Source organism: Electrophorus electricus, chromosome 6, assembly GCF_041902795.1.
Source record: "Electrophorus electricus isolate QZ-2024a chromosome 6, ASM4190279v1, whole genome shotgun sequence".
Lineage (NCBI taxonomy): Eukaryota > Metazoa > Chordata > Actinopteri > Gymnotiformes > Gymnotidae > Electrophorus > Electrophorus electricus.
The window spans coordinates 13,358,586-13,383,274 of NC_137502.1; the positions used below are offsets into that span (position 1 = coordinate 13,358,586).

General features: G+C 42.2%; 2 protein-coding genes across 6 annotated transcripts; one reads left to right on the plus strand and one right to left on the minus strand.

Annotated features, from left to right (window-relative positions):
* The first annotated feature begins 2,714 nt into the window (after positions 1–2,714).
* On the plus strand, positions 2,715–17,471 carry pkma (pyruvate kinase M1/2a). Of its 5 annotated transcripts, none has more exons than XM_027007979.3 (11): positions 2,715–2,920; positions 8,860–9,041; positions 9,345–9,436; positions 10,384–10,515; positions 10,811–10,997; positions 11,274–11,544; positions 11,843–11,993; positions 12,137–12,289; positions 13,487–13,653; positions 15,826–16,007; positions 16,316–17,471. In XM_027007979.3, the coding sequence occupies exons 2-11, from the start codon at positions 8,885–8,887 to the stop codon at positions 16,420–16,422; spliced, it is 1,599 nt and encodes a 532-aa protein (XP_026863780.1). In that variant the 5' UTR covers positions 2,715–2,920; positions 8,860–8,884; the 3' UTR covers positions 16,423–17,471. The 5 variants fall into 5 exon arrangements, with proteins under 5 accessions (XP_026863780.1, XP_081571701.1, XP_035380916.1 ...); XM_081715575.1 differs by having other exon boundaries at positions 2,911–2,932; XM_035525023.2 differs by lacking the exon at positions 2,715–2,920 and adding an exon at positions 3,760–3,824.
* A 281-nt stretch (positions 17,472–17,752) lies between these two features.
* dhdh.2 (dihydrodiol dehydrogenase, tandem duplicate 2) lies at positions 17,753–23,389 on the minus strand. The gene is made up of 7 exons (XM_027007975.3): positions 23,253–23,389; positions 22,392–22,503; positions 21,934–22,097; positions 19,855–20,107; positions 18,717–18,841; positions 18,262–18,412; positions 17,753–17,905 (listed from the first exon to the last, which is right to left on the minus strand). The coding sequence occupies exons 1-7, from the start codon at positions 23,340–23,342 to the stop codon at positions 17,796–17,798; spliced, it is 1,005 nt and encodes a 334-aa protein (XP_026863776.2). The 5' UTR covers positions 23,343–23,389; the 3' UTR covers positions 17,753–17,795.
* Between the last annotated feature and the right edge of the window lie 1,300 nt (positions 23,390–24,689).

Sequence of the window (24,689 nt, forward strand, 5' to 3'; positions counted from 1 at the left end):
GCGATGACTCATAACTGTGACATCACTCAGCATATGCTGTCTCATATCCTGCTTAGAAGAGTCCCCTTGGTGAATTACATATGCGCATTTGAGATAAAAAGCCAGACTTATCACATATACTGTGCATATAGTTCCATTATATAGTGGTTCTGTTTACAATGTAATGCTGGAAATGCCACAATAATGATAATGGTAACTAAGGGAAACTCAATACAGTATTGACTTTCAAATTTGAATAAGAACTCCAGTCTGCATAGCAGAAAGAATCTGCATTTCATTGCCCCACAATCTAGTCATAAAATCATAAAATCTTTTTGTCAGAAAGAAACTCTCTTGAACACTCACTATATAAATAAAACATTGTAACTAATATATATATATATATATATATATATATATATATATATATGTATGTATGTATGTATGTATGTATGTATGTATGTGTGTTGCTAGTGTTGTTTCTGTATTAGGATAACTGAGAGGACTTGCCATGAACACAACTGCAATTCAAACATATAACATTTGTAATGCACATTTGTAATACTTTAACTTTTAATTACTCATGTACTCACAGGCTTTTTAAATTAACGTTACAGTAAGTTAACATACTGGACAATTTGATCTTGTCCTCAGCAGCAGACAGGGTGCATTTGCAGTGGGACTGTCTAGTAGATTATAATGCAGAGTGACAGGCAGTGGGTAGATCAGACGTTGTGGACTGATCAGATTGCAGGTTTAGAGGGATGGGATGGCTCATATAACATGTAGAGTGACAGGGCAACATGGTCAATGGGAGAAGTAGCAACAGTGGTACTGTTATAAGGAGCCAGTGAGTAAGACCATATGAGTTTACCTTAGAATAAACCCTAAACAGATGATGTAAGCACACACATAATCTGTGTTTGGGTGATGGTAAAATCTTAGGTCCCAGAACAAAACCAGCAACTGCAAATATCCAAAGGAATGGCTGTATCATACTGGATGATTCAGCAGTGGGTCATATGTGATATTTCTTCATCTCATTAAAACTTGGAGCAGTTGATCTCTACAGCCTGAGATGCTGAGATGTGGTTTTTGATTTATTAGGAATAAACATCACAAGGTTTAAGAATTTAACCACTGTGAAACCTACAAGATTTAATGTTCTGAATCCTGAGCTGTAATTGTCTGGCTGATTCACACTTAATAAAAGACTTGAAAGCCTCCAATAGGTCTTACACGTGATTCAGAGTTGAAACTGAATTGGATCTGGTTTCTTTGCTACCAAAGGAGGGCAAATCAGAATGTGCATATGGTAGATGCTGTTGCCTATTGATGCATTAAAGATGTATATTTAAGACTACAGTGCTGTTTATCAAGCATGTTATGAGGCTCTTTGAAGTGTGTTTTATATGTAATTGAAAGATCATTTATGCTTAAATTGATGGACAGTCAACGTGGTCTTGTCTAAAATAATAAGAATCATATCTGGAACAATTGCGTATATTATTTATATGCTGGGAAATATATAATAGTGAGACTAAATATTTGCCTATGTGGTTTTAATCAGTTACCAGTGGAATCATGCTCCCCTAACTTTCTAACCTTGAACAACTGAATAGTGTGATTTTATCTTCACTTTATTTATTTATTTTTTTTGTGGCTTTAATTTTAAAAGCCTCCCTCCCACAATATTTACAGCTTGCATACAAACGAGGATGGGATTAATTATCAATGCAATAGGCATCTAAATGGGGAATTGTAATATAATTCTGCCTTAATTCGTAGTTTTTTATTTGAAATGCAGCCAACAATACCTTTTGTAGATATTTGTAGACATTTCTCCTTCTTGTCACTGCGTGAATTACTGATCAGTCATAAATTATAGAATGAGTTTAAAATGGCTGCTCATACGCAATAGCATTACTATTATCTAACACTAGATGGGGCTTTTGTAGAATAAATAATTTAGGAAGCAGCAACATCTAAAGAAAACAGAATCAATGTGAATATGCGTTTTGCGTTGTGATTGAACTATATTTGTAATTCTTATAGTTGGCGACGCTGTAAATGTCTAATTTAATAGATACGTGAGTCATTTAACATTATGCAAAGGCTAACATCGTAGACATACAGGGCGTGCAACAGTTAAGAGTGGTTTTATAGGATATTGCACAAGTCAAGCTACCATAGCTAAAACATACTCTACTCGACATAGAGCAAAGCTGAAATGCATGGATGCAATAAGCCTATCATAGATATTGATGGCGCATTAACGTTTGCTATAAATGCCTGGCTAACGAGTTATGTGCTTACCAGCTCTAAATATTTGAATATTGCTCGAACTGGAAAATATAACTAGGGGTAATGACAGTAGCCTGCAATTGAAGCATTAGCAACACATTTGGGAGTACGCGCGTGTTGGTGGGTTTCAGATACTAAGGGAATGGAAGCACATATATTGTATGGTTTTATATGTCCATCCGAAATCATTATTTTAATGATTAAAATACTAGAACGTCTGTCTTTATTTAACAACTCTATCGCAATTTCGAGACAAAATAACATACTTCACGCTAATTAGGAGGATCTATAGTTGCTCTACGCACGCTTACCAACGGCTTCTGATTGGTTATATAAAGGACCTTACTTCCGGCATTATTATGTAACCTTCCATCGCAATAAACTTCAACTTGATAGTATGATTGTTTTAGGTCAATTAATTTAACTTTCGTAGCAGTTGATTATATGTAACATTTTAAAGTGTAATTTAATCGTAAACATTTGTGAATACAGTTCCGCTTATTTCCTGCGGCGACCTATTAAACGATCTGCGCACGGATATTGCGCGCTCGCATATAGTGCCGTTAAATTTATAGGATCACCTTGACACGGTTGCTTGGCGTCAGAAGCATCATTTGCTGCGGACGGTCCTTTGGAGGTAACATTGAAGGTGTTGGGGCGGCATTTCATATATAGTGTTTGATATGTGGTTAAAGTCGAAATACATTGTTAATGGTCCTGCTTTTGATTACTAGATTCACTGCTGCATTTTACTGAAATGGATATGTTTTAAAATTGCCTCATGATTTCTGTTAGAGTAGTTAACAAAAATCTTAACTCTAGCTAATAAACTTTAGGCTGGATAGCTGGCGTTAGCTATATCTGTAGGCAAGGTGATTTTAAGTCATTTTTCTTCTTTCGTTCTTATTCGTAAATTCTATTAAGCGGCAGACTTGTTTCCAAGTGGAGGCCTATCTTACGTGCTTAGGTGAACTATCCGGCTAACTAGCTGATGCTAGCTGACTATTTTTATTTTTGCTCTTTTCCTAAGTGACAAATGCCCTGTACAGTAGTATATCTAGCTGGCTAACTACACTTGATGATTAGACCATAAGCCCTACATCTGTTAACTAGCAAGGTGTGGTTGTAGCTACACATTGCATTCCTGTCTTTGGCTAGCTTCCATTAGTCTGGTCCTTTGCTTCTGGGGAAAATGTGACGCAGAGTGAACGTGACTACGCTCGCATCTGCTGCGTTAGTCTGCGACAGATCGCACAAACTCCAGTATTTAACTGCATCATGTACTTAAGTAAATGATAGTTATTCGCTACAAAGGTAGCTATCTATTTTTGTTTTATTTTTTTAAAAGCCGATCGATGTAATAACTGTCAAGCAGTAGTTGGGCATGTAATCTAGCAGTATTGTTGCTGGTTAGCTGTCTTAGCTAACGCTAGTTAGCTGGGTTATAAAGATGGTTAGCTAACCTAGTTAACCTAATCTCGGTTAGTATGTATGAACATTCACGCTGCATTGCGTCTTACAGCCGCGGGACCAAGGTCAAGGTTAGCTCTTGATCTTCCATCTCCAAACCACATCAAAAATGATTTGCACCCGTTTGTGATTGATTGATTAATTGATTGATTTTATATATATATATATATATATATATATATATATATATATATATATATATATATATATATAATTTTACTTATTTTTCATTATTAGTAATAATGGTATTGTATTTTAAGACAAATACGTTTTTTGTATCTAAATACAAAATCTGAATCCTCAGGCATAGATAATGGCCTCTGCTTTTAAATCGGAGTGAAGCTGTTTGTCCCGTGGGCAAGAAATTGGTGTTTAATTTTTGATTGGAGTCTCTTTTTTTCCTGTGTGTGGGAGAGGCATGTTATTATGCACTTTTCTCAGTTAGCTCTTCGTGGTACGACTGAGGAAGTGAAACCTCCGTTATTGCACATGCACACTACCACGCAACTGACAAGCCTGTGCTCACTCGGTTCAGATTACACTGGGATAGTTTCCTCTAGTTGTGGGTGTGGGTCCACAGAAGGCATTTGCAAGCAAACTTCATTGATTACATATTTAGGGGAACTCCTGATCTTCCTACATGTTGCTCAGTGACAGTTTGGGTCAAATACAGTGTGTGAAGTTCTGCTGTTGGTAAGTTGCTTTTCTTTTACCCCAGTATTACAAAAATGGCTCCACTTAAACAGGAAGAATGAGTCACTTTCTTCATGGCACATTTATAGCAAACTCAAACCACTTAAAAGCATGGCGTCCTAGTGGGTGGGTGTTTAGTCATCCGAGGGGAAGAGACAGGGACAGAATGCAAGTGAAGGTTAATGTAACAGGGCACTGAATAATGGGGCCTGTTGCATGGCCTTGCGCAGGTTCACAGATGCAGATGGAGCCCATGTTTTAATGCATCAGTGAGCTGCAGCAATAACGCAGTGGCAAGTTTCCCGTATAACCTTACCTTGTTCGCATCCTTAATATGATGAAGCCTGCATGCCCTGCTTCACCCAGCACCCGGTGCCAGGGCTGTATAGTGGCCCCTCCACTCGCTGCCTCCTATCTAGCCTGATGGATTATTGGAAGCCCGTGACTATTTTAATGTGTGCATGTAACATGATCTTTTGGTACTTGGGCTTGGCTGCAGTGGATGGCACAAAAGCAGTTAGTCAGCATTGACTCATGTTGGGCCAGAGTATTGGGAGAAGTCTGCTTACCGACGGTAGTTTGCTTGTGTGTGATTTGCGTAGCTTAAGCGTCACTGCGGCCACAGCACCCTCAGTAGGCACAGGGCTTCCCTCATGTTGGAGCAGTGCTGGAGGTCTGTGCAGGCTGACATATGTTTTTGAAGCTCTCATAGAGGCAGAAACATTTAACAGGTCTGTGTATGAGGGATTAAGTTTGAAGAGATGTTGGAAGGCAGGGTGGGTGGTAATGGACCTGCATGGATGTAAAATTCTGACCTGTCTCAGCTGTAAGTTGCCTTGGTTTTAACTGCAGGTCAGAAAATTGTGGACGTGTTAAACTGGTGCTGCTGATTAACTGGTGTTCTAGAAGTGTCGGCCCTCTTTTGGGCAACCTGAACAGGTCAGACTTTAGTGATCGAGAGAATTCATACCCGGGTAATTTAGAGAGTGCATGCAAGTTATTTTATTTTTCCCTCAGCAGATAAAGCTTATGTTTGAATTAATATAATCCCATTTATAGTAATTCAGCAGTCATATGAAGTCTCATGCCATTTTTTGTGCCTGTCATATCACTCAACCTTTAAGTTCCATGCTGTGAGGTTCACCAGACATGCTGAAATCGGCTATTAAGCATATGAGTGTTTTTGTCTAGCAATACAAATTACTGCAGAGCAGTAATAAGGTGCACTTACTGCAGTGAATCAGAGCCTTCTTTGTGGGGGCTGCTTTTGTGCTTCTAATCAAATTCAGTTCCATAGTGTCTACCAGGTTGACTTTCACATTCCTGTACATCCATTTCCCCGGTGACACAGTATTGGTTGTCAAGACAGTGGGCATAATTGGCGTCTGTTGTAGATCTTCAGGGAGTAGATGAAGCTCTCACCCCATGTGAGAAATTGTTGCATAATATCAAAGCCCATTCATCACCAAGTGTTTCCTCTCAGAAATGTAATTGCCACGCTTCTGTTATGACTTTGTACTTGCAGTTTTAATTTTTATACCTTACTTGGAGGCTAGCAAACGGGGTAGGTGTGCATGCGCATATTTTCTCATGTGAGATTCCTCACGTACAGAGGCTTAGTGACTCAGCCTATTACCACCCCAACCCCCCCTATCCACCCACCCACACTGAGCAGCAGTGGAATGAATGAGTGGCTGTTGCTAGATATTGGTAACCACTGACCAAGGTGGATTCCTCTCGCAATGAGACTGGTCGTTCACACTGCATGTCTTTTGGTTTTAGAGGAGTAAGATTTTGGGCCGGGTATTTCTCAATTGCACGTTTTGGTACTTCCCTTTTTCTAAGACGCCCCAGTTGACTCCTGATCTATTCATTTTTACTATCATGGGTTGAATCATTTTGAGTGGGAGAGTCGGAGCTGTGCCGGGCCATTGCTCTTTGACGTACATGATGATTTTTTTAAAGCCATTAATAGACTGGTCAGTGTTTGGTTTTGGGGTTGGGGTTTTTTTTGTTTGTTTTTTTGTTTTTTTGGATCTAGTGTCACTAATTTTCCCCACCTCAGTGTTGAATACAAATGTACTATTTTGAAGCTGTTTCTCCAGAGCTTAGCATAATGGGCCAGCAGGTGTGTATGAGTATAAGGACATGCAGTGTAGGTGAATGTGCTTAATCCTCTCTTATGATGATGCTTGTCCAGGTCACAAGGGAGGGTTTAGGTTGGGTTTGGTTGGTAGGAGTTAAATGCAGACTAGTGCTGCCTCTTGTTTTCCCCTCTGCTTTCCATTAGCAGTTGAGACATTTGAGCTAGACATGGTGAATTAGTCTAGTGGTAGTTGGATAATGTTACAAGTGAAAAGCCAAACCATCCTGTTGAGCTCCTATAACTGGGTGCCATGTTGGCAGGTCTTCACACTCCTCTTCCCCACATGGTGGGGTGGATCTTGCTGCAGTGACTCATTTCTGTCTCATGTAACACTCCTGATAAGGTAATGAGTAGCACTTGCTTGAGGGTTTACAGAATTTTCTAGAATGTTCTAGAATGTGAACTCTCTTTAGCCTCTAGTACTAGTAGGGTACATGTACTAGTAGGGTAAGTGTACTCATTAAGCCCATGTGCCTTTTAAGTAACTAAATGGGGTTTTTTTGGTGGGGGGGGGCTCTCAGATATCATTGTTATTTTGAGACACTTTGGTAAGTGCATTTACATAATGTGAAATGTTTTGTTTTTTGTGCAATAAGAATTGGTTCTTTTTATCAACTTATGCTTTTTTCCTTTATATGGATGCATAAGTTTTGGGGTGGCACACCAGAACTAATATTGAGGTCAAACCATCATTGATGGATAAACTGCCAAATAATTAAGCATGTCAAGTATATACAGTTTTGATTCATTTTAAATAAGTCTACAAATAAATACACATTTTTAAAAAGTTAAGTAGGCTACAAAATACAGCTAACACAAGATATTTTTGAATGTAATATTTCTGTATGTGGGCAAAATATGATGCTTAGTTCACATTATATTTGTTTCATGCACAAGTTTTTTTTGTTTTTGTTTTTTTAAAGAAAGGAGCACATTGTTTTACCATTAGTCACTGTGGAACCATTTAAGACCACCTCACTGTGTTTCAATGAGGATTTCATTGTATGAGCTTGGATCAATCTTTACTGTACACTTGTGAAAGTTTGATTGTGTTTTTTACATTACTGACATAAATTACAAGTATATGGTTCATACATTTTTGGACTGCACATTTAGAACTATTGGTCTACACATTAGCAGATGCTGTCATTTGTTTTCAGGGAGGAAAAACGATGACAAAGGGAGAATAAATGCTACAGCTTCTGTCAAAATTCATAGAGGCACGTCACCATTACCATGACGGCGCAATAAAAACCTTGTCTTTGCTAGCAAAAAAAGTTTGGCGTGGACAGAATCTTGGAGGGAGAGGGTGAAGTCTAAGACCAGAGAAGAGGCTCATCAGGGACAAGAGATCTTTCTCAGTTCAGTGGTAGAGAGGGAGATTTTGGTGTATCTTCAGAGTGCATGAAATGGAATTGCAGTAAAATGTGTTGGAACTGCAGTCCTAGACTGTTCATGTGTAGTTAGCCTATGCCTTGAACCCTTAGTTGTGGAATCCCTTCATGATGTCGTCGTTTGTTCAGTGTTTATAGCTGGGCTAGTGCCATGGAAATTATTTTTAGGCATCACAGAAGCTCTGTCTTTGCTTTTGAGGCCTCAGCCTTCCCTTTTTCCACCCCTTTCAGGCCATTTACCCTCTCCCTCTTTCCTGTGTAACCAAAAAGAAGCTTGTGCTATTGGCAGCTGTCGGTGCACAGCTGGCACTCACTCAGAATCCGTGGTGGGTCATAAATGTTGCCACTAATGTGTAGTGTGCAAGCACAGCAAACTCTTAATTTTAAAGTTGTGATGCCTTGCCATATTAAGTCTCAAGGGTTTTGGTGAAATAATTAGCAGGCTGTCTCTGAAGCCTCAGGAAGTGCTTGTGTTTTTTTAGACACCGATTTCCTAACCGCTTCAACTGCAGTCTTTTATATTGAATTAAAAGGAAGCTTGTAAAAATCCACTTGCCCATACTTGCTCTGAAGGCAAAACCTTAGGTGGTGGTGTATAAATCTGACTGTATAGTGTCTTTGTTTCTATAGTAATAGGTTGGCTTGGGAACTTTAGACCAGTTATTACTCTAGCTGTGATTTGAATAGCATGGGCTTGTGAATGGCAACCATATGGCAGTTAATCTTGGCCAGTTACAATAATCTAGATATTTGTGGTTTTAGGTGCTCTAGTGTAAAGACATTGAAGAGCTTGCATATGCACAGAGGCTACCACCATTGCCACTCAGAAACCTTGCATTATGCCATGTTCTCGTTCTCTCTCTCTCTCAACAGAATACTTGCCAGCTCAGCTCTCCTCATGCCGCACTGTAAGCCTCAGGACATGGGCACAGCCTTCATCCAGACCCAGCAGCTTGGCGCTGCCATGGCTGACACCTTCCTAGACCACATGTGCCTGCTGGACATCGACTCAGAGCCCACCACTGCCCGCAACACTGGCATCATCTGCACCATCGGTTTGTACTCCCACACCACACACATGGGCAGAGGGTCAGCTATGTGCATTTACTTCTGTATTGTTTCTCTCATTCTAAAGTGTGCTTTTGCATGCATAGTAACCTAATTGCTTTTGTACATATAGCACAGTGGTGTGGTGTGTGTTTTTTTTTGTTTTTTTTTTAATTAAAAAAAAAAAAAAAAATGATTGGCCTTTTATCTTTAGTCAGTGCAAGCCAGCCTGGATTGCATCCTGTGCTTGTAGGTGTTTTTGCCTTTTGTGCTGTTTTGATGAACGATGCATGTCATGTTTGTTGTTCCAGGACCAGCCTCCCGCTCAGTGGACATGTTGAAGGAGATGATCAAGTCTGGAATGAACATCGCTCGCTTGAACTTCTCCCATGGCTCCCATGAGGTTTAGGCACCCCCTCAACATCTGCCCCCACCTCCCTTATATAGGCTACTTTCATTGATGGCCACAAACTGTGCACTTTGTTTCATCATAGCACAATCTTTATTTTTGTATATAAAAAATATAATATAGAGATGGGCCTGTTGTAATTACTCCAGTTAGGCTAAAATGTTCCTGGATTTTGCCAGGAATGCTTTGAGTGCAGAATGGCTTTTGCAGGAATACGTCAATTTTGAGGAAGGATTTTGAATGATCTTTTGTTGGTATTTCTGACTTGTTTATAAATGTTTTGCTTAACTTTGAACAGGTTTGTGGGTGATGTGGCATATTGTCCTGCTTGTCTTTTTAATGGCCATAATTCAGGTCTATGTCCTGACTGTGATGTTGGTGACCTCACTGATCAAAGCCCTTTCATCAGGATCGTGTGTGCTCTTCTCATTGGTTTATGCAGAGTTATAACTTCTGTCTCCATTGTAAATGTGCCTTTGGAGGCCCTTAGACTTTAGAATAAGCTGACCTGGTTTTACTGGTGTTCACTATAACCATGACTACTTTCTCTTCACTCATGTTCATGGCTTGGGTGTTGGCAATATCAAATGTTGGCATGATCCTGACCTATTTAACATGAGCCTATGCACACACTGTTGACTTCCCCCTACCTGTAAGCAGACCTTTGGCCAGTGTATGTTAAACGTAATAAAACTTGGTTATGTAATTTAGCAGAGACTCCATGCTGTGGCTTTGTTACAGAAATATTAGGATGTTTAGCACTGTGTTTTATCGAACCATGCCTACATGTCAGCGCTAGCTTGGAAAAGTGAATCATTGTAAGATTTTCTGTAATAACATGCCAGCAAATCCTTAGGTTTCTACCTTGGTGTTTTTTGGAAAGTCATTGTATAATCTTGGGGTCTGATTTTGTTGATCTTTTTTTTTTTTTTTTAATACAGTACCATGGAGAGACTATAAAGAACATCCGTGAGGCATGTGAGAGTTTCAAGCCGGGCAGTATCCAGTACCGGCCAATAAGCATTGCTCTGGACACCAAGGGCCCTGAGATCAGGACTGGACTCATCAAAGGGGTACTAACATTAAACTTCTCCATTATAAGCAACTTCAGGTGTGGTTACTATGGATGTTGCAATAACTAGTGCTACAGACTTTCTCGGAAGTTGCATCATAAGCCCAGCTGTTAACTGCTAGTGCTAAATGGCCAAAAACGCACATTGATTTGTGGAGTGAGAGGCAAACCAGATACAAATGTATGTGCACAAGCCTACTGTAGTCACGTTTTGTTTTATAAATGGAAATGTATTGGTTTTTAGATTGAGGGCCAGTTCAGTGATTCCCTTCATGTGCATGTGTGTCTTATGGCAGAGTGGCACAGCTGAGGTGGAGCTGAAGAAGGGCAACATAATCAGGTTGACCCTGGACGACAGCTACATGGAGAACTGTGATGAGAACAACCTGTGGCTGGACTACAAGAACATTACCAAGGTGGTGGAGGTGGGCAGCAAGGTGTACATTGACGATGGCCTCATCTCCCTCCAAGTCCAGGAGATTGGTGAGTAGAGCCTTTTAATTGCTACTTCCCCCCCCCCCCCCATATTATTTCCATGTTGTCTTGCAGGGCAGCAATTCTAAATAAATTAGAATGTACAGGGAGTACATAAATAGAACCTACTGAGTGCCTTTCAGCAATTGCTGTTTGGTTTAGACTGACCAGCCTCAGTGAATAAAAAGGAACCATGGCTTTGTCTACCTTTTTTAACCTATCTGAAAGGTTCATGGTACTACAAACCTGAATCTCCTATTAGAATGACAGTCTCATTTCTCCCAGGCGCTGACTACCTGCTATGTGAGATTGAGAACGGGGGCACTCTGGGCAGCAAGAAGGGTGTGAACCTGCCGGGTGCGGCTGTGGACCTGCCCGCTGTGTCTGAGAAGGACATCAGCGACCTGCAGTTCGGTGTGGAGCAGGGTGTGGACATGGTCTTTGCCTCTTTCATCCGCAAAGCAGATGATGTGCACGAGGTCAGGAAGGTGCTGGGAGAGAAGGGCAAGAACATCAAGATCATCAGCAAGCTGGAGAACCACGAGGGAGTGCGCAGGTCAGAGACACACGCCTGCCCCACCTAGCCTATGGGCCACTGCATGCATCTCATGCATCAGTCAAGCCTTTCACTGGTTCTTATTCAGAGCTTTTCTGTCTTTGCACAAAAATTCTCACAATGAACATTTGGTTCATGATTTATGTACATCGGTAGGTAACAGTGGGGCATCCATTAACCAATGATTGTTGTAAAGTGTCAAGTAGTCTCATGTTTTCATCTTCTGATTTGTCTCATGTTTTGACAGCGTTCAGAAGGGTGTCCTGGTCATGGCTAATTGTGATATTTTTGCTCAAAGGTTTGATGAGATCATGGAGGCCAGTGATGGTATCATGGTTGCTCGTGGTGACCTGGGTATCGAGATCCCCACAGAGAAGGTCTTCCTTGCCCAGAAGATGATGATTGGACGCTGCAACAGAGCTGGCAAGCCAATCACCTGCGCAACACAGGTCTGCACTTCAGATATTTTTTTCCTGAAGACTCCATTTGTACTGTCTGGAATTTGTCCTCTGGTGCTCAAGAATGCAATAGTTGGAGTAATGCTCCAGAGAAAAGCTGGTCTTCAGGACCCTCTACTGGCCTCCCTTTCTAGATGTTGGAGAGCATGATCAAGAAGCCCCGGCCCACACGTGCAGAGGGCAGCGATGTGGCCAACGCTGTTCTGGATGGAGCTGACTGCATCATGCTGAGCGGAGAGACTGCGAAGGGAGACTACCCTCTTGAGGCAGTACGCACACAGCACAAGGTAAGGGCTCCCCCTGCTTAAAAGTTTAATTCTGTAGGCCATAGGCACCTAGTAAACAATTTTAGCCATTTCAGTCATGTGCATCTACCATTGTTGCTCATTTTTATTGCATTCAGTAATAGAGTAGGGTCAGCATCCAAACTGCATGTTAGGCCAAGGTCTGTTTAAGCAACTGGATAAATGGGGTTATGAGTTGCAGAATGGCTGTACTCTTTCACCTTAACATCCGTCTCCAGTGTTGCCCTTTTAGCTGGTTCAGCCTTGTCCTGCTCCCTTCTGTCTCAAAACTGCCTCTCCCTCGATCTGCCAAGGTTTGCATGCAGTCCTACGGGGAGCTGGATTTGGCTGCCTGCATGCTGCTTGCTTTTATTTTTTGCCGTACAAGCTCAGTGCCATAATTAATAATTGGGCTAGCAAATTCATTACGTGTTTACTTTGATTAGGTTAGCTGTGTTAAAACAAAACAATGGCTACCATGTGGCTTTCTCCTCTTTCCTCTTCTGTTTGTTCCCCAAGGCTGACTCTCTTGAATTTGGCTTTTGCATTAACCCCCCCCCCCCCCCCCCCCATTGCTTCTCTGAACTTGTCTGAACCTTTTGATTTAAAAACTTGCACAGTGAACATCCCATTACACTGTGTTCTCATAGTTTTGCTGCCCGTGGGCATCCGGTGGTTGCAGTATCCAAAACCGGCCAGTTCGTTGGTGACTGCCTGGGGCTTAAATTGGCCTTTTGTGTTTCTGTAAGACATGCATGGTACTCCATTCAGCCACAGTAACCTTTTAATGTCTGAGCACATGCATTACTGTAATTCTTGTATACTTCAGTCTGCTTATGCTGGTGGTGAATTGTGATTTTTATAATCTTTATTACTGTAATGAATTTATTACAAAAATCAAACATGAATGTCGGGGGGGTTATAATATTTGTGACTCACTACAGCACAGTAAATCTGAGGTGTTTTTTTCCCCCCCCCTTCTGTCTTCTGCTCTGTGGTCTTACACTTTTTAAATCCTTTCCTTCATTTGTTTCTTTGCAATGTTCTTGCTAATGATCTTTCCTGCTGTATTCGCCTGCTTTCTCTGCCTACTGCTTACTTGCACTCATGTTCCTTCTCTTGCTTTCGCTCGCCCGTTTCTCTCTTTCTCACACCCTTCCTCACCCCTCCTCCGCTCCGCTTGCTTCATGGTGGGATCAGATTGCTCGTGAGGCGGAGGCGGCCATGTTCCACCGCCAGGTGTTTGAGGACCTGCGCCGATGCACGCCCCCCTCCACCGACCCGGCCGAGGCCATCGCCATCGGGGCCGTGGAAGCCTCCTTTAAAATCCTGGCCTCGGCTTTCGTAGTGCTCACTGGCTCTGGCAGGTAGGCAGGGCCTCTAGGATGCGAGCTGCGGGCGGGGACTCATCGGCCAGCTGCAGGCAGTGGAGAGTAGGGACAGACAGGAAGTGCGAGCGAGAGAGAGAGACTGCAAATGGTAAAGCATGCATGCATGTACATGGAGTCAAGAACACCGTTTTTTGGGCTGTAGTGTACGTTCATCTGGGCATTCTATCCATTACTGGTATCCTCTTTCAAGAGGTGTGTTTGAGAAAGGGGGACCAACCATCAAAACTAGTATCTCCATTTGCATCATGTCTCTCTCCCTCGCACATGATGTGAATGATACTGGTGTGACTGAGCGTAACCCCTCCCTTCCCCATCACCCTCCCCACTGGGTGGTGCCGACTCCCTCATGCTGCGTGCTCAGATCGCCAGGGAGGCTGAGGCGGCCATGTTTCATCGGCAGCTGTTTGAGGGGCTGAGGCGTGCCTCCAGGCTGAGCTATGACCCCTCTGAGGCCGTGGCCATCGGTGCAGTCGAATCCTCCTTCAAATGCTGTGCCAGCGCTATAATCGTTCTCACCAAGTCGGGCAGGTAAGAGCAGATGGGGCCTAACCACACCAGGGTGCTGGGAGGGAGGAGACAGGTGAGGCACATGTGTGGTGGCATGCCCCTTCAACTGAGGGAGCATTTATAAGAGAAGCATAAAAGAAGGAACACTCCCTTTATGATCTCTAAAAACATGCCAGAAGCCAAAACGGACCTGGGCAGATCACCAAACTGCAACCAATGATTGAGTCTCATGAGCTCTGTAGGTCTTATTTTAGTTTGCTACATTCCTTGTTAAATGGGCTAATTCGAACTCAGGTTTACATTGAGTACACTATAGAAGACTTTACCGATTGAAGGCAGCCAGATCTGAAATCGGGTAACTTGGCTGTCAATGTTGGTGTGTTTTGATGCAGTATTTATATAATGAACATGCATGTCTAAATTATACAAGCATGCTGGTAATGAGTAACGGGTGTATTCTTCTCACTTTGGTGATTGCTACTTTGGCCTATTTTGCTACACTGCAGTTCCCATTGAGCCTTTTCTACAGGAAACCAAAACGGCTTAAATTGTTTGAAGCACTGAATGGGAATGTTTTTGGTATAAATTGGTGATTGTTCTGTAGGCCTACAATCAGAGCTGATGTTACCTAGATCATAAATCAGGACACTGCTACAAGCAGTACCATACGTTCTCCATTACACATCTCCCTATTCCTCACCCTGAGTGTCTGAGTTGGATAAATGGCTGGGTAAGGGGAATACACAGTACTGGTTGGACTGGTAGCTTTTCTGCATCAAGTGTCAACTAGAGCCCTGTTCAGATGGGTTTAGCTTTATATGGACAGGTGTGTTGATGTAATCATTAATTTCTCAGTGACATGGAGAATTCTGACGTCATTTTACTGCAAAGATTCCGGTGCCATTTATGTTCTGTAAAATGAGCCATAAAAAATAACCTCAGGGTATATTAATCCTATGTAAATCAGTGTGTGTAAATATTCCATCGTATCCTGTGGAAGTTCTGTTTGGAGGGGTGGGGGGGCAGTGACAGCAGTGCATAAATTGAGTTGCTCCCATCTCATTTATGCCAAGACTTCTTATCCCATGAGAATTACTACAAAGTCCTGTAGTAAAATTACATTGCTCCAACCTTTATTTTTACATGGAATCGTGTTCAAATAGGGCTCAAGATGGTTGATTTTGTTTGAGTCATATGTAGGGATAATGACACATTTTTCAGGTTCAATATCATATTTTTGATTCTGGGGTCAATATTTATTGGGTGGGGGTGTGAGAGAAAATCTACAGAACTTTTTAACTGAATTTCAGAATGAATGATTTCAAAGTAGCACATCCTTGTGCAAGAAAAGTGATGGTCGAATAAAGCAGTTAAGGTAACAATACAAATAATACCTAGCAAGTCTTCTTGTCAGAGACTGAGTAATGTATTGAAATGATTTATATATTCACTTTGTTGGGGAGTGGGGTTATGTATGCATTTATTTTTAGGAGAAAGGCATTTGGCTTTTTGACCTCAAGAATTTAGCTTTTGTTTGATGAGTGAAACTTTTTATTATAGTCCCAATGCAGTGTACTCTAACATCTGGAGAGTCTTTATATCTAATAGAAGTCATCAGGCCTTTATAATCACTGTGTTCAGGTCTGCCCACCTGATCTCCCGCTACCGTCCCCGTGCCCCCATCATTGCCGTGACCCGTAATGGGCAGACTGCCCGCCAGGCCCACCTGTACCGTGGCATCTTCCCCGTGTTTTACAACAAACCCGCTCACGACGTCTGGGCAGAGGATGTGGACCTCCGAGTCAACTTCGCCATGGATGTTGGTAAGCATTCACCGGAAGAGACTCCAATGTGTGAGTGTTGGGAGGGATTACATGATTTTCAGAGCATCCCTGTAATTCTGGGTCTTCGCTGCCCTACCATGGAAGATTTAAGCCCATCTGCTAATATCCAGGAACTTTGTGAGCCGGGGGGGGATGCGATGCAATATTTACCAGAAGAGTACTACAGCACTAACAGTGGGGAAATGTTGTATCAGACTAGACAAAGCCAAGTGACAACCTTTTAAAATTACTGTGTTCTAGCAGTGCATGTCCTGAATTGTAACCTGTTGCACTGCCTGCTTTTGTAGGCAAAGCTCGAGGATTCTTCAAGGCCGGTGACGTCGTCATCGTGCTTACCGGCTGGCGTCCAGGCTCCGGTTACACCAACACCATGCGTGTGGTTCCTGTGCCCTAGACATCATTGGACAGCCCTTTTACTCCTCCCCTCCCTTCTTTCCTTCCTCTCCTCCATGCAAGTAGGCCTGGTAGAAGGGTACATCTGTCGGTGAGGTCTCCCTGGCCTGGTTCCCCCTTTAAAGGGCCAGTTTTGGCAGCAGTTCTTCTCAGTCTGCTGAGTGGTTGTTTTGTGTTTGCATTCTCGTCTTTTTTTTTTTTTGGCGCAGGTGCCAACCAACACACACACAGTCCTTCATTCCTGTTCGGTCACACGCGCATCACTTCTTGCACGCCTAACCACTTTACACTTGACGGACCTAAGCCTGGGAGTCGGGGCTGCCTCTCTGTGCGCCCGTCACAGTAAGCCAGGGGCCGAGCCACTCAGCTGCCGCCCCTGCCCACACCACGCTGCTGGTCATAGAACAAGCTGTGGCTCATTGAAACAAAAATGACTCCTTGTATGGCTTTTGTCTGCACTTTCCAGCACCATGACAGAGGGACCTGTAGTACCTGTAGTGGGGTGTTTTTTTTTTTTGTTTTTGTTTTTTTGTTCCTTTGTGTGCGCTTATTACTTTTGTGCATTCTTCCTGCACTGTGCTTGTTTTGCATTCCCAGATCTACTGTAGTCAATGTTACATCCTGTATACTTGAGTCTGGTATATGTTTGGGTAACCAATGCCACATTATATTTTTCCTAACATAGAAATATTGTTGGATGCCCTTTAACTTTATTCTACTGATTTTAAATTTAACAGGGGGAAAAGTAGTGGAAAGCCTTTTGTGGTGTTAAATATTTGAGGGCAGTAGAGATGTCAGTTTATTAAAAGATGTGACAACAGAGATATTAAAGCTGATCAGTCAGGTAGGGTCCTGTATACTTCCTCCCTCTGTCCATGTGTGCTCCCTCTTGTGTGTGCAAATGTCCGTGCGCATGCTCTTGTGTGCGGCCTATTATCCGCCTGCTTCTCTTGTGACGTTAGGGTTTAATGACTTGTAAAGATGCATCAACCTTGTTTGTGTTGCGTTGTTGAAGACTGGATCAGTCAAATAAAAGGCAAGAACACCAGACCCAGCTTGTTTTGTAGTACTTTTTGGCAGTCTCACCCTTGGTGTTCATAAACATCAGTATTACACTAAACTGAGCAAGAGCATGTTTGGTCAAAGATCTCAATCTTGAATGATGCAGGTGGTGATTATGGTGCTGTTCTTTACCTTTTACAGACAATTGCAGCTGAAAAAGTAGAGACCCCCCCCCCCCTTTTTTTTTATATATATATAATATGCGCAACTTTTATTTGAATTTTTAAATTCATTAGTCATTGTAAATCTTCAAAAAAAAAAATATACAATTTTATCCAACACTTGTTTTATTGACCTTTTTAGGTAAACAAGTCACTGGTGGTCTTGAGTGTAGACCACCCCGACCTGTCTCCTGGCCTCATCCATAATCTCAGCCAGCAGTGCTGAGTGGGCGTGGGACATGCGTGAGCTCTCCTTTAGGTCTGAGAAAAGGACAAACACAGTAAAACCAAACCAGGGTTTAGGCTGGTTATGTAGACAGACACCATAACCAAAAAAAACAATCCTGTGAATTCACAATGTTGGCCTATTTTCATAATAAACGTCTCATGTATCTTAAGTCACAGCACCACCTAGTGGTTGCTTTGTGACCTTCTGTTTAAAATGGCCATCCTTTCCGTGGTTTGACTAAACGGATTACAGCAGAGGGAGCAGAGCAGAAACCAGCTCAACGTCACTGTCTAATAACCCTTATCAGTCACAAGTGTGAGGATCTAAAAATGTCATCTGAAAGGCATATTAACTCTACCATCAATTTTTTAAAAAAATTTCCCCCTACCTTGGAGTAGACACTGCCTCACTTCCTCTGCCTCATATCTCATGCCAGTGCTGTTGACGAAGTTGAGAGGTAGGTACGGCTCGGGCACAGGATACTGCGTCTCTTTTCCGTTCACTATCAGTGACGTGGGACACCACATGTGAGCTGGGACCTGTTCAAAATCACAAACCTCTGACTCTGAAGATGGCACCAGTCCACAACCATCAAAGCAGAACCACAGAGGGCTTCTATTTATGGCCTGGATGCATTTTCATTTAAATGGGTTACTGCTGGGTCTGCATCACCACCTGCTGCACTGGACTGCGTAACAGTGCCTTAAAGTGTATACGTTGTGTAATTCTGCTTATACAGAATTTATATGTGAAAATGACTGACAGTTTTAGACATGGCCTTGCAGCACACACTGGAAAGCGGAGGGCACGCTTAAGCTAGCTGCAGCTGTTTAGTCCACTCACGCTGATGGTTCCCTTGGTACCATTGATGATGGCATCATTTGGCAGCTCCGCAGCCACTGTGCATATGCATACAGCCAGTCTGCCCTGCGAGAACTTGAGCGTGATCACCATGCTCTCATCCACGCCTACAGTGCACATGAAGATCACCGATTAAATGGAGCTAGAGGAATTGTGGCTAAAAAGTGTGGGACAAAAATGCATTGGTCAGTATGCAAATAAACAAATGCTGGGAGAATAGCAATTTATTTTTATTTGTTCTAAAATAAAAAGAGGGATAAAAGTATATATTAAGTAAACAAGTTTTGGCAGCCATCTTGAGGCAGGGGTTAGGTAACATTTTCTAAAGGAAACAGAGAGAGTTAATATGGCTGCAAGCTGAGCTTGGTGTGGGGATGTCAATCAACACTGTCCAGAAAGGGACAAAAAAAGAGGTCAAAGACAAAGTGAGTCACCAGCATGGTGGCTGGTGCTAAATTTGAGATTTTTGCTTCTGGCTAAGGGAGAAAATTAGGGCAATATGAAGGGTGTTCTCAACATGAAGGCATGGCACCTCTGGCAGGAGTCAAAGCATCCTCTCTGTTCCACTGCAGACAGCCTGAGCCCAGGCTTCAGAGGAGAGCAAGGAGGTGTGCAACAAACAGAACCTCTGTACAGGGAAAGCATGATGGAGCTGGGGGAATACTCCAAGACTGGTGAGAGAAGTTAGCGAGATTTGGAATGCCTTGGTGGGGGTGATTGTTCCACTGTGTTCATGAGGTATCTGCCTTTACCAGGGTGTCCTACTGTTTGCAAAGGCTTTACTTTTGGTCAGCATATTGGAAATACTTTGTGGAATGTGTAACCTGTGCACAAGTCTACATACTGCTAAATGGTAAAGTAAAACACGTTGTTTTGACCCATAAAACATAAAACCAGATGGGGCGGGTGGCTGCCTTACTGTAGGGTCCCGCACCACTTTATACATTGTGTTAAATATGTGGATATGTAAACATCAGCCTTGCATTACACACACACACACACACACACACAGCATTGGGATGAACAAAGTACCAGCCCCTGCAGCATTTATGGTCCCCACAATTTAACCTGGGAGATGATCACAATGTGGCCCTTCACCGGCCCGCTAGCACCGGCCTACCCGTGTCCAGGCAGACCCCACTGGCCTGCACGCACTCAGGCTTCTCCCCGTCATACACCATGAGGACGAACTGCAGACAGTAGATGCCGATGTCCAGCAGCGCGCCGCCACCCAACTCCTTCTCCACAGAGCGCGGGGTGTTGAGGAGGGGCACGCCGAATTCCGCTCGCACCATTTTCACCTCGCCAATCGTGTTGAGTGCCAGCAGCCGCGAGATCTCCAGCGAAGCGGGGAAGAAGCGCGTCCACATAGCCTTAGAGAGGGTGGCAGACAATGGCAAAATCTTTGGTGCTGTTACACCCCTGGAGCAACATGTGTACAATCTGTAAAAACTAAGGCAAAGGCATCTTGATAAATGTTCGAGGACCTGTACCACTAAGATCTGCCTACGTATTATAATATAGGCTTATATATGCATATATACAGTCTGTATATACATAAATATACACTGCTCAAAAAAATTAAGGGAACACTTAAATCACACTTCAGAGCTCACTGAATGAATGATTCAAGCTGAAAATCTTTACTGATATAAATTTTGTACTTTGTACAAAAAAAGAAACAAAATGATGTAACGATGGTCAGTAGAAACCAGAATAATCAACCCACTGAGGACTAGATTCAAAATCACACTAAAAATCTAAGTAAATAATTGAAATCTCAAATTTATCTAATTTGTGTGAAATTCATCACAGCAACTTATAATGTGACTCAGTAGTATGGCTCCCATGTGCAAGTATGCACTCCAGACAACATCTGGGCATGCTCCTGATGAAACACCAAATGGTGTCCTGGGGGATCTCCTCCCAGACCTGGATCAAGGCATCAGTGAGCTCCTAGACAGTCTGTGGCATCAGATTTACCAATACATAATGTCCCTGAGGTTTTTTACATTTACGGCATTTAACTGACGCGTTTATCCAAAGTGACTTACAATTACAACTGAGTACAACTTGAACAATTGAGGGTTAAGGGCCTTGCTCAGGGGCCAAACAGTGGCAACCTGGCAGTGGTAGGGCTTGAACCAGCAACAAGTCAAGTCAAGTACCTTAACCACTGAGCTACCACTACCATTGGATTCAGTTCAGGGGAAGCCATACAAGGCAGGAACCATTGTCTATCACATGGAGATTTGTGTAACCCTCCAAGATTATGCCTCCCCAGATCATCACTGACCCACCGCCAACTAGTCATGCTGGATGATGCTTCTGGCAACATAACATTTATCAAAATGTCTGCAGACTCTGTCATGTCTGTCACATGTGCTCACTGTGAACCTGCTCTCAAATTAGAAGGACAAAATGCCAATGGTGAACCTGCCAATTCTGGTATTCTCTGGTTAATGCTATTTGAGTTGCATGGTGCTCAGCTGTGAGCACAGGTCCCACTAGAGGATGTGGGTCCCTCATGCCACCCTCATGGAGTCTGTTTCTGACAGTTTGGTCAGAAACATGCACACAAGTAGCTCACTGGAGGTCATTTTGTAGGACTCTGGCAGTGCTCCTCCTGTTCGTCCTTGCAGAAAGGAGCAGATACCGGTCCTGCTGCTGGGTTGATGCAGTTCTACGGCCCTGTCCTGGTATCCTTTCCATGCTCCTGAGACTGTGCTGAGAGTTAAATCAAACCTTCTTGCAATGCCATGTATGGATGTACCATCCTGGAGGAGCTAGAGTACCTATGCAACCTGAATGTGCTGCAGATACAACCTCATGGCAAAACTAGAGTACTGTACAGTCTTGACTGACGAGCCAGTCAAGGAGAAGAAGAGAGTAAGTGTCTGTGGCCACCACCTGCAAAACCATTCTCATTTTGGAAGTTGTCTTGCTGTTGCCTCTTCAGTACACCTATTGCTTTGCATCCTAACTGGACAGACTTATGATATCCCTGAAGTTTAACTAACTTAGTGTCATTCTGCATGATGATTAAGTGTTTCCTTAACTGTGAGCAGTGCATTCTTTTCCCACTGATTAATAAAGCTGATATTCAAAATACAAGCATAGACATATCCAAATTAATATTATAGCTTGAGAAATGTCACTTTTGCACTACTTAGTGTACCTATGAAGTCCACCTGCTTACTTCCATCAAGAAGACATCATTCATTTTTGCCACAGCCACCAGCTCCTGCACCTCTCTCAGGTTCATAGCCAGTGGCTTCTCACACAGAATGTTCTTCTTGGCATTCATGAGAAGGACACCCACAGGAAGGTGATGGGGATGGATGGTGCCCACATATACCACATCTACAAAGGTAAGATGAAGACTACTAGTACAGTTTACAAGAGAACTGTCTCACTCCAACACAGTGCTACCAGCTCTAGTACACCTGACCAGCCCACAAAAGCCTTGATGGCTATGTATGTTAAAATAGGTCTCCTGCTGAAAACCTTCCTGTCAACCTTGACAGCCTTATACACAACTTATTGGTTCGTGTTATAACGAATCACATTAACAGAAAGTTTCACACTGAAACAGTTTTAGTGATTTGCTAGCAGGTGATTACTAGGAGTTTTATACAGACAAATTACATTACATACCTATCTCGGGGTCTTTGGCCAGTTCATCATAGCTGCCGTATACTCTAGGGATGCTGTGCTTCTGGGCAAATTCTTCTGCACGCTTCAGATTGCGTGCCGCCACAGCAACCACCTGAAATTTAAGTATTTGATACGTTAATGCTTTTTCACACGGTGTGAAACCTGATTCTAAGAAAAAATATTTTCGGAGAATCTAGTTTTAGGCTGTTTTATAAATTGGATTATTACAGGAGTTTACAAAAGAGGGCGCTGTACTACATGCTCTCGTGACCTCTCTTCCTCAATAACAGCTTGACAAATATTATCAGGAGCATTCAGGTAACGCGTTTCGTGCAGACTGTGATCTACGAAGTCAGAAGATTTATAACAAATAACGGATTTATAACAAATAACTTAGCTACGTTTACGGTGTGCTGCCACGTTCAGATTCGATCGAGCTGCGTTCGTAACTTTGCTGCTTTGGAGGTTGCATCTAGTTTATACAGATCGAGTTAAAACCTGGCTACAGAAGTTTTCCTAGCTAGCTAGCTAGCTAAACGTTGACTGAACTAAAATAAAATAACATTCACAGACAGCATGGCGATGACCTAGAAGTTAGTAGTTTAATATACCTTGAGCACTAGTGATCGGGTATGTGTATGCACACTTGCAAAACGTTGCTACAACTCAAATAAGTAGCTAGCTATCGTCTAATTAACGCTATAGGCTATTTCTTTCGTATATGTTATCGCTAGCTGATCCGGTTTCTACTGCTCTATAATGAGAAACTATTTAGCTACATATGGAGTTCACGAATAGGCGTAGCTAAGTGGCATGAAATAGGAACAGGACATCTACAACTGTCAGGTGTGTTTGGAGTACCTGGTGGTCTTCTGGCGGGAGGGTCTTCAATGCAACCGTAAAGTCATGGCTAATTTTTCCAGCACTGCAAATACCCCAACTGATTACCATGATGGCGCCTTGAAATGAAAGCGATCACGCAGAGATTTCTGCGGTCTATTTACCAATGAAAGGAATACCAAAAGAGGGCGACAAACACGTGTTATTTAGACTCTCTTCGAAATACAGTGCATATCTTTTTATGCACGGCGCCCTTGCATGACCGACTATTTTATTATTGGGCTTTATTAGACGTTATCTGATTTGTAAAAGGAAAAAATAAAAACGTTATTAGCATATACTTTTATTCATTTTCTGTAAGTGAGCTTCTCTGAGTCTGGATCATCTGATTACTCCTTAGCTGAGCACTTCACTGTCTGAACAATCCCACCATACATTCACAAAATCTACATTATCATCTCATGACGTACTGGTAAATTGTATAAGAACACTACCTTTTTCCTTTCTGATTAATATTGTGGGGAGAGTGAATGATCCCCTATAACTTGGTCCCGAGGCATTCTTATTTATCCTTTTTAAAGAAATGTATCCTGCTTTCTTCATCAGTAGTGAAAATCGAATCAGCCCTAATATGATTTTGTAATTAGCAATTTCCCACACTTTTTAATGGTATATAATGTGACTAGATCTGCCATCTTTAGACATATAATCACTTTCAATATGACTGACTACAAATCAATAGTTTTTAATGATACATTTCAAGAAAAAAATCTCAATCTTAATTAACAATTCCTGACAGAATTAACACTGATCAGTGTGTAACTTGGTATAACTGACCTAGCATTAGTGTATTTACTTACCTCCTAACCATTAATTTTCTGCCATTATGACTTGACAGCACATCCGTTTTCTTACAGCCTCCAATGCAAATAAACAATCTCATGAATGACCTTGAATCAATATTTTAAAGTACCCCCTACACATATAGTAGCTATAAATTAGCATATGAACTACACAAGATTATTATTCTGATGGTGGCCCTAATGTAAATGACTCATTATGACTGATCCCAGATCAATGTTTTTCAGTCTGCTGAGCCATATAATCAATTTCCTTATGACCAACCCCAGATCAGTATTCTTACAGCAGTGCCAGCCATATTATCGCTCTCATTTTGACTGACTTTTAATCAGTATTTTTAAGCCCCTTCCTCAGTCATTCTGTCTGCAAATCCCTATACTTATAGCCCTGCAAGCCATAAAATTACTTAATGATGCCAAATCAGTATTCTGAAAGAACCCTAGAGCATGTAGCGACTTCAAGGTACTTAATCATACCAGAAACATATAACTCCCACTCTGACACACATTTACTTGCATACAACCCATTTCTGGGTGCAATTAAATAAATAAACAAATTCTAGTTTTTTCTGCCATTGATTGAAAAGGGTTGAACTGC

Coding starts and splice junctions, on each gene's coding strand:
- pkma (XM_035525023.2), top strand. CDS start 3,775: ATGAACATTCACGCTGCATTGCGTCTTACAGCCGCGGGACCAAGGTCA. Junction 10,516..10,810: donor GGACTGGACTCATCAAAGGG/GTACTAACATTA, acceptor GTCTTATGGCAG/AGTGGCACAGCTGAGGTGGA. Junction 12,290..13,486: donor CAGTACGCACACAGCACAAG/GTAAGGGCTCCC, acceptor TGGTGGGATCAG/ATTGCTCGTGAGGCGGAGGC.
- dhdh.2 (XM_027007975.3), bottom strand. CDS start 23,342: ATGGTAATCAGTTGGGGTATTTGCAGTGCTGGAAAAATTAGCCATGAC. Junction 22,098..22,391: donor GGCCAAAGACCCCGAGATAG/GTATGTAATGTA, acceptor TTACCTTTGTAG/ATGTGGTATATGTGGGCACC. Junction 17,906..18,261: donor GAGGCAGTGTCTACTCCAAG/GTAGGGGGAAAT, acceptor TCCTTTTCTCAG/ACCTAAAGGAGAGCTCACGC.